This window comes from Trichosurus vulpecula, chromosome 8 (genome assembly GCF_011100635.1).
Source record: "Trichosurus vulpecula isolate mTriVul1 chromosome 8, mTriVul1.pri, whole genome shotgun sequence".
NCBI lineage: Eukaryota > Metazoa > Chordata > Mammalia > Diprotodontia > Phalangeridae > Trichosurus > Trichosurus vulpecula.
This window is the reverse complement of record NC_050580.1, coordinates 11,164,023-11,176,457: the sequence shown is the minus strand read 5'-3', so window position 1 is coordinate 11,176,457 and position 12,435 is coordinate 11,164,023. Positions and strand designations below refer to the sequence as shown.

Sequence of the window (12,435 nt, the reverse complement as noted above, 5' to 3'; positions counted from 1 at the left end):
GGTATAATCAAAGGGTGTCACTCGCTATCCCCAACCTGGGCAACACCAGCCAGCAGGAGTACAAAGTTTCTTCAGTGCCAAACACTTCTCAGAGCTACGCCAAAGTGATTAAGGAGCATGGGTAAGTCAGAGCCTGAGGGATGGCTGTATCTCAAGGGACTCTGATTGAGAAACTAGACATAAAATTGGCTTCATTACGATACAGGAACACTTTTTCTTATTCACCAGCAGTTAAGGCAATTCTCTGGCCTGCCATGATTTATACAGTTTTAACAATCTCATATTGAAATTATAGCTTATTATCACCAACATTCATATCATTTGCAACAAGACTATTTGAAAATTCTACAAAGTGTATGGATAGAATGAACAGTTTTTTAAGGACCATAGAATAGAATGTTCTTTAAAATAATTGGAAGATTTTTCTTTTCATTTTCTTACCCTAAAAATGGTCATTTCCCCTTCCCCCCAGGGACCTCCTTAGGGTCCCTGCATTTGGCAGTGAAGGAGTATGGGAGGGCAAGGCTGTCCTGTTGGAGAGGTTAGAGACTGTTAGCACAACAGCTTTTAACTAACTGGTTTTTGTCTTTGCATCTATCTAGTACTGACTTTTTCGATAAGGATGGAGTGATGAAGGACATCAGGGCAATTTATCAAGTGTATAATGCGCTTCAGGAAAAAGTTCAGGTAACTCTTAACTGTTTTAAAATGAGCTCACTTTTGTGGCTGGTTTCAGTTCACCTTGAATTTTAAATAACCCATTGCTGTTGAAGAATGCTCTTTTATTTTGAACTCTAGAGTACAGAGAGAAAGTAGGATCAACACTGATTTTTGAAAATACCAACAATGAATGTTAGTTAACTTCTTACTTAATGCGTGCTTCTTGGAAAGAGTAAACAAGCAAATGCATGCTCTCCCCAAATCCTAGGTGGAATTAAATTCATATTATGCCAATTTGACATGCTTACAGTATGAATTGATATTTCAAGGTTAAAAATCTTCCTTCTCCATTCCCAAGTGGACTTTACTTACCTGAGAAGTATATTTTTGGTCTCAGTTTCCTAATCCATAAACTGAAGAGACTGGCCCTGGGTCCCTTCCAGTTCTAAATCTGTGACACTGGAATCCTACTTTCCTTCAGCTGGAACCCCACCTGGGAGGAGCATTGAGGCCAAGCTGATTATGCTTTGAGGCTGAGATGAAGTCTGCTCAGCAGTCAAGTTTGAGATGGGAGCTGGGGAATCACTGCTTCCTCTTAGCTCCTCAGAAGTCACCAGAAAATGAGCTCCTCGTGTAATTCAGATGTAAAGGGCAGATTTCCAACTTAGCAGTGGGCTGTATTCAGAGACTTTGTAAGTTGGTTGTGAGGGATTTAAACTGTCCTTTCCCATGGATAGATTTAAGTGGTGGTGTAGAGGGGGAAAAACGTTGGGCGCCACAATGTTGAGGGGGAAAAACCCAGGGATTCAAGGATCCCAAACCAAAGTTCCCAGGGCAAGGCCACCTGGAATGAATTCGAGGACTCAAGCATTCTTTAAGTCAAGGAGGCAAAGATTTGTTACACTTTGCAGCAGGCAAGAGTTCTTAGGGAACCTGCAACCATAAAGAGGTGCAGGAGAAATTTTTATAGAAGCTTTTAGGGGAATAAAGGGGGGGAACATGTCATTTAGGTGTTTTGGGGTGGGATTAGGGAGTGGTTAAGGGGTGGGATTAGGGAGTGGTTAAGCAGTGGTTCTTAAAGGAACATGCACATTTAGTATCTACCACGTAGGTGTATTATCCAGAGTTCTCCAGGAAGTAGCCCACAGTGGGGTTACTAGGGGTTTTTACTGTGAAACATCACTGAGTTCACCATCAGGTCGGGGCTAAAGGGAATCTTTATATAGTTTCTCATCTAGTGTCTTGTTAGACAAAATACTATGTCTGGGATACATGTTAGAAAGGGCAATAAATAGTAAATATGGTTATGACTCAGTGTACTAAGGAAGAAGCAGAGAGAAGTTGGGGCATGCTGCCCTTTAGCTAGAGAGAGGCTGCCTAAGAGAGAATATGTTTTGAGAACTGCATGTGTTTTGGAATTGGAATTCTGGCCCAGGCACCCAAGCAGAGGCTGTTAGAATTAGGGTCCAAGCACAAGCACCCCATCATTGGTGACATTCTCCAGCAAGTTGACAAAAGTTTATTGAACTCATACTATATATGGCTAAAGTTACAGGTCGCTATGAAAAGAAGAACCAAAGGAAGGTTCTAGAATAGCAAATCCTGGAGAGAGGATGGACAGAAAGACAGGGAGAGGAATCCAGGAGGCCAAGAAGGCCCCACTTAGGGACTAGTGACCCACCTCGGGGTGTTCCTGCCCTCCCTGGTGCTTGGAGCATTGCTCGGTTCCTCTTCCCTTCCCCCCATCCTCCCCTGGGGATGGACTGAGGTCATAGTGTTTGCATCTTAGACCATTCTCTCTCTGTAGGAGGAAGGCATCATGAAGCCTGTTAACAGCTACTTGTCCCAAGTCCACAGTGAAACGTGCATCCCTTTCTACTCTTAATTTGAGATTGCCTTTTGCCCTTCTCACAAATCAAACACAAAAGGCTGCAAAGCAGGATGCTGGGATCACTCACGAGCTATAATCCTTTATGCTGAGTTTTTTAATGGGCCCAGTTGTACAGAGCCTGATCTCAAATTATTCTTCATCCAGTTTTATGGCAATTCTAAAACTTTACATTTTACAATGCAGTATAGACTTTCCATAAATATGTTTTGATCATTTTGGAATGTTAAGTGAAATTTGAAACCATTTTATTCCTAATTTTAGAAGTTTTAATGTGTAATGCTTTGTAGGCTAACCTAAGAAGTTCCCTTTAATAGTTGTTATTTCTTATTCGTTGTGTAAGGGAAAAAATGTTACAAATGATTAATCAGGTGAACAAGAGTCAACCTGCTCATTATTTAAGAGAATTGAGGAAGCATCACCACTTGTATGGTTTGACACTTAGCCTGCTGGGCACGGCCCTGGGCCTGGTGTAAGGTGTAAGGTTCCTGTGTTCTCCCCTTTGTGACCCAGGCTGTTTGGTGGGGAGCTTCAGGCCTAATTGTTCTCCTTTTACTTTTCCCCAGGCAGTGTGCATAGATGTAGAGAAGAGTGAGCGAATGGTCGAATCTTTTCAGGCAGAGGTGAACAAATTAAAAAGACAGATCACTCAGAGGAAAAATGAAAAGGAGCAAGAAATAAGTAAGTTTTTTCCCAAATTAACTTGACCCTATCAGGAAAGTGTTCTGTGACCCTTCCATTTTAAAGCTACATTGTATAGAAAGAAGTGTGGTGACAAACCCACTTCATTATCTAAGAAGGGATGGGTGGGTTCTTTTTCTTCATCATAGGGTTTATTTTGAATCTTTTTGATCAGGGGGGGAAAAAAACAAATGAAAGCGAAATTTTAACACACAAAGTGGTTGACATAGGTTTGAGTTCTGTAGAACACCCAGTGGATTTCACTCATAGTCTTCAAGGATCATCTGCTGTGTCCAAGGCCCAGTGGAGGGAGGTTACATAGAAGACAGCACCATCATCAGAGACATAAGTGTGAGAGGAATTTGGGTGTGAACATGGGATGAGTGAGGAGAGGCCCAGAGGCCTGTGGGAAAGGCATCTGATGGTCAGTCAGGCTGACGGGGGCGTGAGCTCCCTGCCCCCAATCTCAATCTGTCTGCATTGTTTAGATTTGGAACAGGAGGTCAGATCCCTGGGAAATGATTGAAATGGGTTGTTAGTTGGGGTCTTGACTGTCCCTGACCTCCGAGTTCCTCAGTGTCCTCAGCACCCAAGACCTGTACTCCACTTCAGCCATACCCAAGGAAGGTCAAATTTTTGATCTCATGATTACTCATAACCACCCTCCTTTGGAACTGTCTAATGCCCCTCTTTGATGACAATCACCTGCCCTTTGTCTCCTTCTCCTTCCCCTCCCCCTTCCTTCCTTGATGGAACTTAAACCACTTCATCTTGACTGCAGCCTGCAGGAGCTCACTATTCTCCCAATCTGTCCCCCCACCCCCGCCCTGCCCTCCCTTTCCTTCCTTCACAGTTCAACTATACATTGTCTTCCATCCTCCATTCCCTTGCTGCCTTTCAGACTCTGGCTCACCCCTGCCAGCTGCCTTCTCTACACCTACTCCTGGGCTCTTAAATGTTGCTGGCGGGAGTCATTGGACCAAATGCACTGGGTCTTCTACAGATTCATGCTATTTAATCTCAACTCACTCCCTTCAGTGTCTGCTTAAGCCTTCTTTCTTTTTTTTAAAAAATCAGCTTTTATTGATGTCTTCTCCCTTTTTTACATCATCATAGTTTTCCCTAGTCTCCCTCCCCCCTCCTCTTCCAGAGAATCATTCCATATGACAGAAGAGAAAAAGAAGGGGGAAAACCATGTATGACCCTCAGCATGTGTGGGCCTCCCATGTCCTGGAGCATAGGGGTTTGGGGGCGGGGGGGGGGGTGGGTCTCCTCGTCTTCATTCAGGGCCTCCCGGCTCTTTATGATTTCATTACATTCGCTTTTCATGTTCTTGGAGTTATTGTGTGTGTTCTTTTCTTGGTTCTGCTGGCTCTAGTCTGTATCCATTCATATCAGTTTTTCCAGGCTTTTATGCAAGTCTTCTCCTATTCCCTGGCATAGCTTCATCTCTTATTTTTCTGCAAATATTGAACTTCTTTGTTGCCCAAGCCCTCATTTCCTTAGATTTAAACTCTCTGCATCTTGACTTCTCTCCCCCTTTACTCCAGTCCTGGCCCTGTTCCTTGGGAAGGCAAGCCGCTGCTTGGACCTTCTCTCCATACCCTCCCATCTCCTCTGGGAGCTCCCCCCCTCCCCGCCTGCTTTAATTTTCTCCCTAACTGTTGGCTGCTTTCCTACTGCATGCAGGCATACTCAGATGTGTCTCATCCTTCAAAAACCTTCACTTGCCCCTCTAAGCCTCCTGTGTTATGGTCCTGTATCCCTTTTTCCTTTCACTGATGGAGTCCTAGAAAGAATCATCCTCCCAGGCTGTCTTTCCTTCTTCAACCCTCCCACCTAGCACGCAGCCACTTCCCCCCCAGCAGTCTGACTTTGGCTCTGCCCCTCTAGTAAACCTACTTTTCCCAGGGTGACCAGTGGTCTCTTAACTGCTACATCTGATGGTCTTAGAGAATAAGCAGAGTTTGACAGATGCTGTTCCTTTCCTTGGCTTTCCAGACTGCTCTGTCCTAGTTCTACCCCTGCCTGTCTAACTGTTCCTCCTCAGTTTCCTTTGGTCATCATCTTTCTTTCAACCCCTTAAGTGTGGATGCCCCACCTCACCCTACCCCGTCCTCTGTCTTAGGCTTTCTTTCCTCTTGAAATTCCTTTTCCTGGTGATCTCATCTGTTCTTATGGCCCCAAAGATCATTTCTTTGTAGATGACTTCTAAATCTATGTAACCAGCCATAATTTTCTGGCTCTCCCAATGTCTATGTGACTGTCCAGTCAACATTTAGAACTCATATCAAGAACAGAGCTCTGTGTTCTGCCCAAAGCCTGCCCTCTCTCCAGGCTTCCCTGTTTCTGGCAAGAGAGCCGAGATGTAGGCTGTCACTCAGGGTCCTCTTGATGTCATCTTTGGCCTTTCCCTTTGCCTTACACACCATGGCTAATCCCTTGCTAGCTGCATCCTGTAACTTCCTCTCCTATCTGTTCCCAAGTCCCTGTTCAGAATGACATTACCCAAGTATAAACTCTCATCTCAGATGCTACAAGAGATTACCATGCAATTTGCTCACCTCTGGAGCTCATAATAGACCAGGTTGGGCCCCATTTGTATTTTGCCAAGTACTTGGCACTTCTCTGCACTCATCGTGTGTTAATATTTTTTATGTTTATGCCATCTCCTATTAAACTTGAAGTTCCCTGAGGGCAGGAGCCATATCTCATCCAAACTTTGTATTCACCCGAGTGCCGAGGACAGTGCTGGTTACATTATGAGTGTGGAATAAATGGGGAATGACATTTCCAAGAAGCTCAGTTCAGATAATTTATTTGGATTAGGTGGAAACAGATATTGGGAGATGGATGGATGGCAGGCCTTCTGCCAGATTCTGGGGGTACAAAAATGAAAAGTGACCCAGCCCCTTCCCTGAAAGAACTTAGGTTCTGCTAAGGGCAATATGGGGCTTCAAACCATAAGTGCTGTCAGGTAGAAATGATGTAAAGCTTTGGGTAAATTGATCAATTTCCATTTTCGTTCAGTTGACGTTGGCAGTTTTATCATCGCTGTCATTATGAATAAGCAAGTTGGTAAAAATTTGGAAAAATGAAAGAAAGATTGAATAATAATGAACAATGCTGTGAACTTAGCATGGGCCTTTTGGAGTCTTACTGAGAAAGAATTAGATCAGGTCTCTGATAGGAGCTAGAGTTCATTTTTTTAAGGGACATGACACATATGGTGGGGTTACTTTAAGTTCTTTGGAATCAAAAGTCTCAGTTACTGATTATAACCAGAAATAAATAGGAACATAACATTTCAAATGACAAAGACAACATCATTCATCTTTTAATCCCAGTACACCACATCTCAAAATTGGTAGGGTACAGTCCGTGTTCTTCAGGAGCAGATTTATCCTCCCAAACCCCTCCATTAGGAAGAAGGAGCAAAACTGAATTGGTTAAACATACATTAAAAGAAGCTAAAAAAGGAGTAAACCTCCCAACAGAAGTGGGAAGAGAAGGATGATCTGAACACAATTGAAAACAAAAGGACAAGTGAAACGTTAGAATTAAGAGTTGGTGGGAGTGTTTTGGGTCTTCATGAGAGACCCGGTGATATCAATAAATAATTAGCAAATTAGTCAGTAATTAGGAAAAGAAGGAGAACTCAGATTTTCAAAATTAGAAATGAGCAAAAAAATCATAGGAATGCAAAAGAATTAGAGAAACAATTGGATGTGACGGCTTCTGGTCACAAGTATGTGCTGGCACATTGAATGCCCCACCCCACGTCGTCATCCTCATTGCTACCCTTTACACAGCACCTGCTGTGCACCAGGCACTGGGCTCTGAGTTTGCAAATATTATCTCATTTGTTCCTCACAACAGACCTGTGAGCAGGGTGCTTTTGTTATCCTCATTTGATATTTGAGGATGCTGAGGCAAACAGGGTTAAGTGACTTGCCCAGGGTCACACAGATATTAAGTGTCTGAGGCCAGATATGAACTTAAGTCTTCCTGACTCAGTGCTCTATCCATTACGTCACTGAATGTCACATAAGTGACATAATGGACTGTCACAGGGAGACATGGTTGACCTGAATAGATCAGTCTCATAGGGAAAAGTTGGGCAAGCCACTAAGGACCTGCCCTGTAAAAAGTCACAAGTGATTTTTTTTTTCCTAACTTAAGAAGTGCCTATATTACAATAGTTATTTATAAACAGAGAAAGTATAATATGCTACCCAGTTGTTTTTATGGATCAAATAAGAAAGAAAATTATGAACCATTCTTATTGAGTAATATAAATACAGTAAAATACAACAGTGATTTATGATGAAAAGCATGAAGAGGCCCCCAGAATATCAAACTTTTGACAAACCACACACACACACACATACATATATATATACACACACATATATACATTTGAAGCCAAATAGGTTTTATAATAGAATACAAGAACAGTTCACTATTAGGAAAATAGTCGATGTGACAAATTATATTGACAACACAAATCATAAAAATTATGACAAAAATGGCTGCAGAAAGGGCCTTTGATAAAAACTCAGCATCTCTTTATAATGCAAACCATTAAAAAGTAAAGGAATTTTTCCTAAAAAGCATCTATTTGAAATCAGGAACCAGTATCCCATGTGGTAGGGAAGCGTTTGAGCCTGTCGAGGGTGCACCTTTCTCTGCATTCTTCTGCGAAGGCCCTGGAGGGAAGCTTACCTTCCCACACCCTTCTCCCCATTCCCTGCCCAGATTTAGCCTCCCTAGAGAGAGGAGCTTGGGCAGCCCCCATCTCAAAGGGGTTTGAACCTGGGCCTTTCTGACTCCAGGTACATTACACCACACTGTCTTTGGTCACTTTTAGTCAATGTGATTTTAGAAATGCTAGATGTGCTAATAAAGTGTGAAGAAGAGATGAATAAATGAAGCACTGATAATGAAGAGTCTCTGAGGCTTCTAATTAGAGATGACAGAGTTGAATATCTAGGAATCCTTTTGGATTTCTGACTTTGGTGACTTTAGGGAGACAGTGGATTAACCACCTTCCTCCCCAAATCATCTACATTTTAAACATGGTTCAGTATGTTAGGATTCTATAGCTTTGTGAGTGTGAAGACTATGCCGTCCCTGTCCCTCGTCCCCCCCGGGCCACCTCAAGTTGGAGGCCTTTGGAAGAAGGGCTAGTCCTGGGAACAAAGCTAGGAACAACCAAGGAAAGCTGGCAAGAGGCCACTGTGAGCCTAGTGGTAGGGAGCGTTCCATTGTTGAGAGCTGGCTGGGGGCTGTTGGGTGAGAGAGGCGGGTTGTAGTTTCATTGGTTGTTCAGATTCTGGCTGACTCACGGACCTGGGAGTCTTCTCCTCCTTGTGGAGTTAGCCATTTAGGTCTCTTCTTAGTGTGCTCTGTCCTTCCCCCTGGCTGGAGTACACACTTCTGTCAGACAGTGACTGTGTCTTCTTCAGTTTCACATCCCCCACATGTCATTAATGAACCAAGGCCACAAGCATTCATTAAGGGCCTGCCACATGCCCACCCCTGGGCACAGAGGATGTAAAGAAAGGCAATGACCAGTGCAAGCAGCACAGAGCTGATAATGGAGTGGGAGGCATCTGCTGAGAGAAAGCACTAGCCTTAAGGGAGCTGGGAAAGGGGAATCCAGGAGGCAGCCAGCAGGCATGGAGTCTGCAAATGGCATGTCTTGTTTGAGGAACAGCCACGGAGCTGGCATCGAGAGTATTTGGGGAGGAGGACGCCAGCTCGTGAAGTGGCTTTGAGTGTCAGAGAATTTTATGTTTCTAAGGGTCCTTAGTGGACCCCCAGAGTTGATGGACTGGGGATAGCGGGCTGGGTTTGGGGGGATGGTTAGACCTGAACTTTAGGAGAATGAAATTTGGCAGCTGAGTAAAGGATTATTAGAGTCCAGACTGAAGGGATAAGAGCCTGCCCCAGGGTGACTGCTGTGTCAGACAAGAGGGGGACGTAGAGGACAGATGTGGGAATGAGAGCAAAGCTCTGAGGATGATGCCTAGGGCCTAGGAGGGGGCTGGGGATGGGGGAGGTAATTCAGTTTGGAACATGTTGAGGGTGAGATGTTGGCAGAAGGGTTGGGACTAGACAGAGACCTGAGAGTGTTCTGCACAGAGAGAGAGTCGAATCCATGGGACCTGATGAGATGACCAGGTAAAAGAGGACAGAGGGCCCAGATTTCTGCCTTGTCTATAGAAGACACAGGAGATATGGGATTAATGAATGAAAAGGTAAACGTAATAGCTTTTCTATTCGAGTCTTAAAGTATATGAAAGAAGTTCAAATCCACCATGAATTACTAGTTAGCCAAGAACACTGCTGGTTAGCTAAGAACATCTGCCACAGCTGGTCAGGTGGGCTTCTTAATGCATGGGGATGAAAAACAGTATGGACAATGGGATGTTAACACTCTTCCTGTTTCCACCTAGGATTGCAGCAGGCCTTATTAAACAGGCAATTGTCTGCGGAAAGTTCGGAGCCAGGGTTCGGTGCGAGGCTGCCATATTCTGGGTTTGAGGTAGAAGGCAGCGCCCTTGGAGATGCAGAGCCCTCAGACCCACCCCCTCCTTATTCAGACTTTAACCCAGCCTGTCAAGAGAGTACTTTGGGCCACTCTCTCCTGGAGAGCAGCATCTTCATGCCTCGGCCACAGGCGGTAGGCTCTTCCAGCTTTGTTTCCACGAATGCAGGATTGAAGTATTCTGGCAATGGAGCAGCCCTGCCTCTGTCCCAAAGAGCAGTTGGAGACAGTGTGGATGACTCAGAAGACAGTGATTATGGCCCTGCAGGGCCCTCTCCTAGCGAATACTCACACACTCGGGGTTCCCGACCAACAACACATCCTGACGGAGACTCCAGGAACACTCAGACCTCTCAGATATGACAGAACACCGCAGACTCTCAGTGGAGCACTGTTTCTCTTAACTCTTGTCGAAAGTCTTTTGGGGGACTTAATTTCAGAGGAAAAAAAAAACTGCTTTGCAGAAGTGGAGACTCCCTGAGGAGGCTTCTTGTGCACAGAAGGCGCGCATAGACTTGCCTCGTGATACAGTTTGCAAGTTTCGTAATGGAATCCTTAGGATAATCAAGTTGTACTAATACTGATGAGATCCATGGATGTCTTGGTCAATTAGGCAAAGTGAAATTTATAGAAACCTTTTAGTTTGGGTTGCCGTATTTTCATTAAAATAAATTGGGAATTGGAGACTAAGCACAATTAGTCTATAAATGTCCTATACAAATCAAAAACTTACCTCTTGCACTATCATGCCTTGAAATTTAGTTTTTGAAAGGGAAACAGGTTCAGCAGTAGCCTTCAAAGAAACTTTCTACGATGAGCCAAATTATTCTTTGCCAGAAAAGAAATTTTGATAATTTTAAGAAGCCTGATTTGGAACACATCAGATGTACCTTCTCCGAGCTGCATGCCCTTTTGAGATCAAAAGGGAAGGGTTTGGTTTCAACTTTTTTACTAGCCGGATGTGTGTATCACTTAAAATGGTTGCCTTTTTATGTAGGAATACTAATTCCCAGTAAACAATCACCCACGGAAGTAGGTCCTAGAGTTCTTGTGTGCAAGTTTGGCGGGCTCCAGTGACGGTGCCGCTGCCTGAAGATGGAGGGCACACGGAGTACGAGGATGCCTTGGGCGTCTTACCGAGGTTTTACAACAAAGAGATTCCAAATGTGATTTTTTCCCAGAGATTATGTGTAAAGGAGGTAATTGATTAATGCCTTTGGATGCAATTATTAATGTAATTTTATGTAAGGCCTATAGAGGAAGGGCCTGTTTGGTTATCTCGGTGATTAAAGATTTGTTTTGCATTTGAAGAAAGTACTTACAAGGGAAAAAAGTTGCCATTTTGGAGACAAAGTGGTGTGCGTGTGCGTGCGCGTGCGTGTGTGTGTGGGTGTAGATTTTTATATTGGGATGCACTTAGGCTATTATTTAATTACCACTTATCTTCTCATTTTGCCCAAACGATGTGAAATGGGGCCCCTGAAATCCCAGGGGCTTTTTGGTTCTGAGCTTGCAGATGACAAAACCTGCCATTAGCCGTGAGGTGAGCACCTGTGTCGGACGCTCTGAAACACAACTGCCTTTCCTTTGACCTCCGTAAAATGTACAGGAGCAAAGACGTCACCAGAGCGACTGTTAAAAGAGCTGGTTCTCATGGCTCCTGCTCCTGGGCTGATGAGATGATGTGGCCTAAAGAGTGACGTGCTCGAGCTCCTGCTTCGGATGTCCCCCTTCCTGTTGAACGGTCTCCATTTTGTCGAGGTTGCGTTCTTTGTTCGCCTTAACACGACTGCAGTTTGGCTTGGAATATCGTAGGCCATTTTCGGACAGACTTGTTTGGTTTCACTGTCTGCTCTCCACAGACAGCTCTGGGCTGGTGGATGGGAGGAGACATGCTGCCACCCTCCCCTCAGGTCAGTTTTCTTCACCATAGGAAAATATTTTTATTTTGATGCCGCACAACAGTCTGCAATGTACGCCTGACAAAGCCGTGAATGTGACAATAAAAGCCTATTTAATCCTGTACCTCTCGTCTCGATCTCTCTCATCAGCATTCAGCCAGCCCTCTCTCCCCTGCCAGCTCCCTTGTTTTGCTGGCCCCTCATTCCAGCCACCAAAGTGAGCCCTAGGAAGACCCTTCCGCTGATCTGGAAAGGTATGTGCTGGTTAGCAGGATGGAGAGAGAACTTAGTGTCACAGAAATGTAGGACTTAGCTTGGAAAAGGAGAGCACAAAGGAACCTGCCTTGTTTAAAGTGACTCTGCAGCTGTGAATGTGTAAAGCCTTGGAGGTTTTTGGCCTAGAACGGAAATTCTACTTTACATGTCAGGGACAGGACATACAATGTAGGGCCTGGCTTGGCCTCCCAGCCCTGCTGCTCACTATCTGTGTGACCTTAAGGAAATCATTGCTTCTTGGGCCTCCATTTCTTTATCTGTAAAACTAGGAGTTGGGAGGGAACTCTGCAGGGTTGTGGGGTTTCTTGCAGTCAGCTCAATGTCATCTGCCACCTGGAATATCTGGAAGACCTTACTGTCTACAGAGAATTTCTCTTCCATTTGGATTGCACACTGGACATGTTCTACCACCATAGCCAACACTCTTGGCAAGTGTATATCTTGATTTGGCCAAATTAGAAGCCCACAGAGAAGTA

At 44.4% G+C, this 12,435-nt stretch overlaps 1 protein-coding gene across 1 annotated transcript in view; it reads left to right on the top strand.

Moving 5' to 3' along the window:
* The window catches only part of ABRAXAS2 (abraxas 2, BRISC complex subunit), a 39,334-nt gene extending 27,527 nt beyond the window's left edge, over nt 1-11,807 (top strand). Inside the window, exons 6-9 of the mRNA XM_036736892.1 lie at nt 2-121; nt 603-687; nt 3,115-3,229; nt 9,691-11,807. Of these exons, the coding sequence (XP_036592787.1) occupies nt 2-121; nt 603-687; nt 3,115-3,229; nt 9,691-10,145 (775 nt within the window). The 3' untranslated portion in view covers nt 10,146-11,807. The remainder of the gene's footprint in view (nt 1; nt 122-602; nt 688-3,114; nt 3,230-9,690) is intronic.
* Nucleotides 11,808-12,435: the final 628 nt, after the last annotated feature.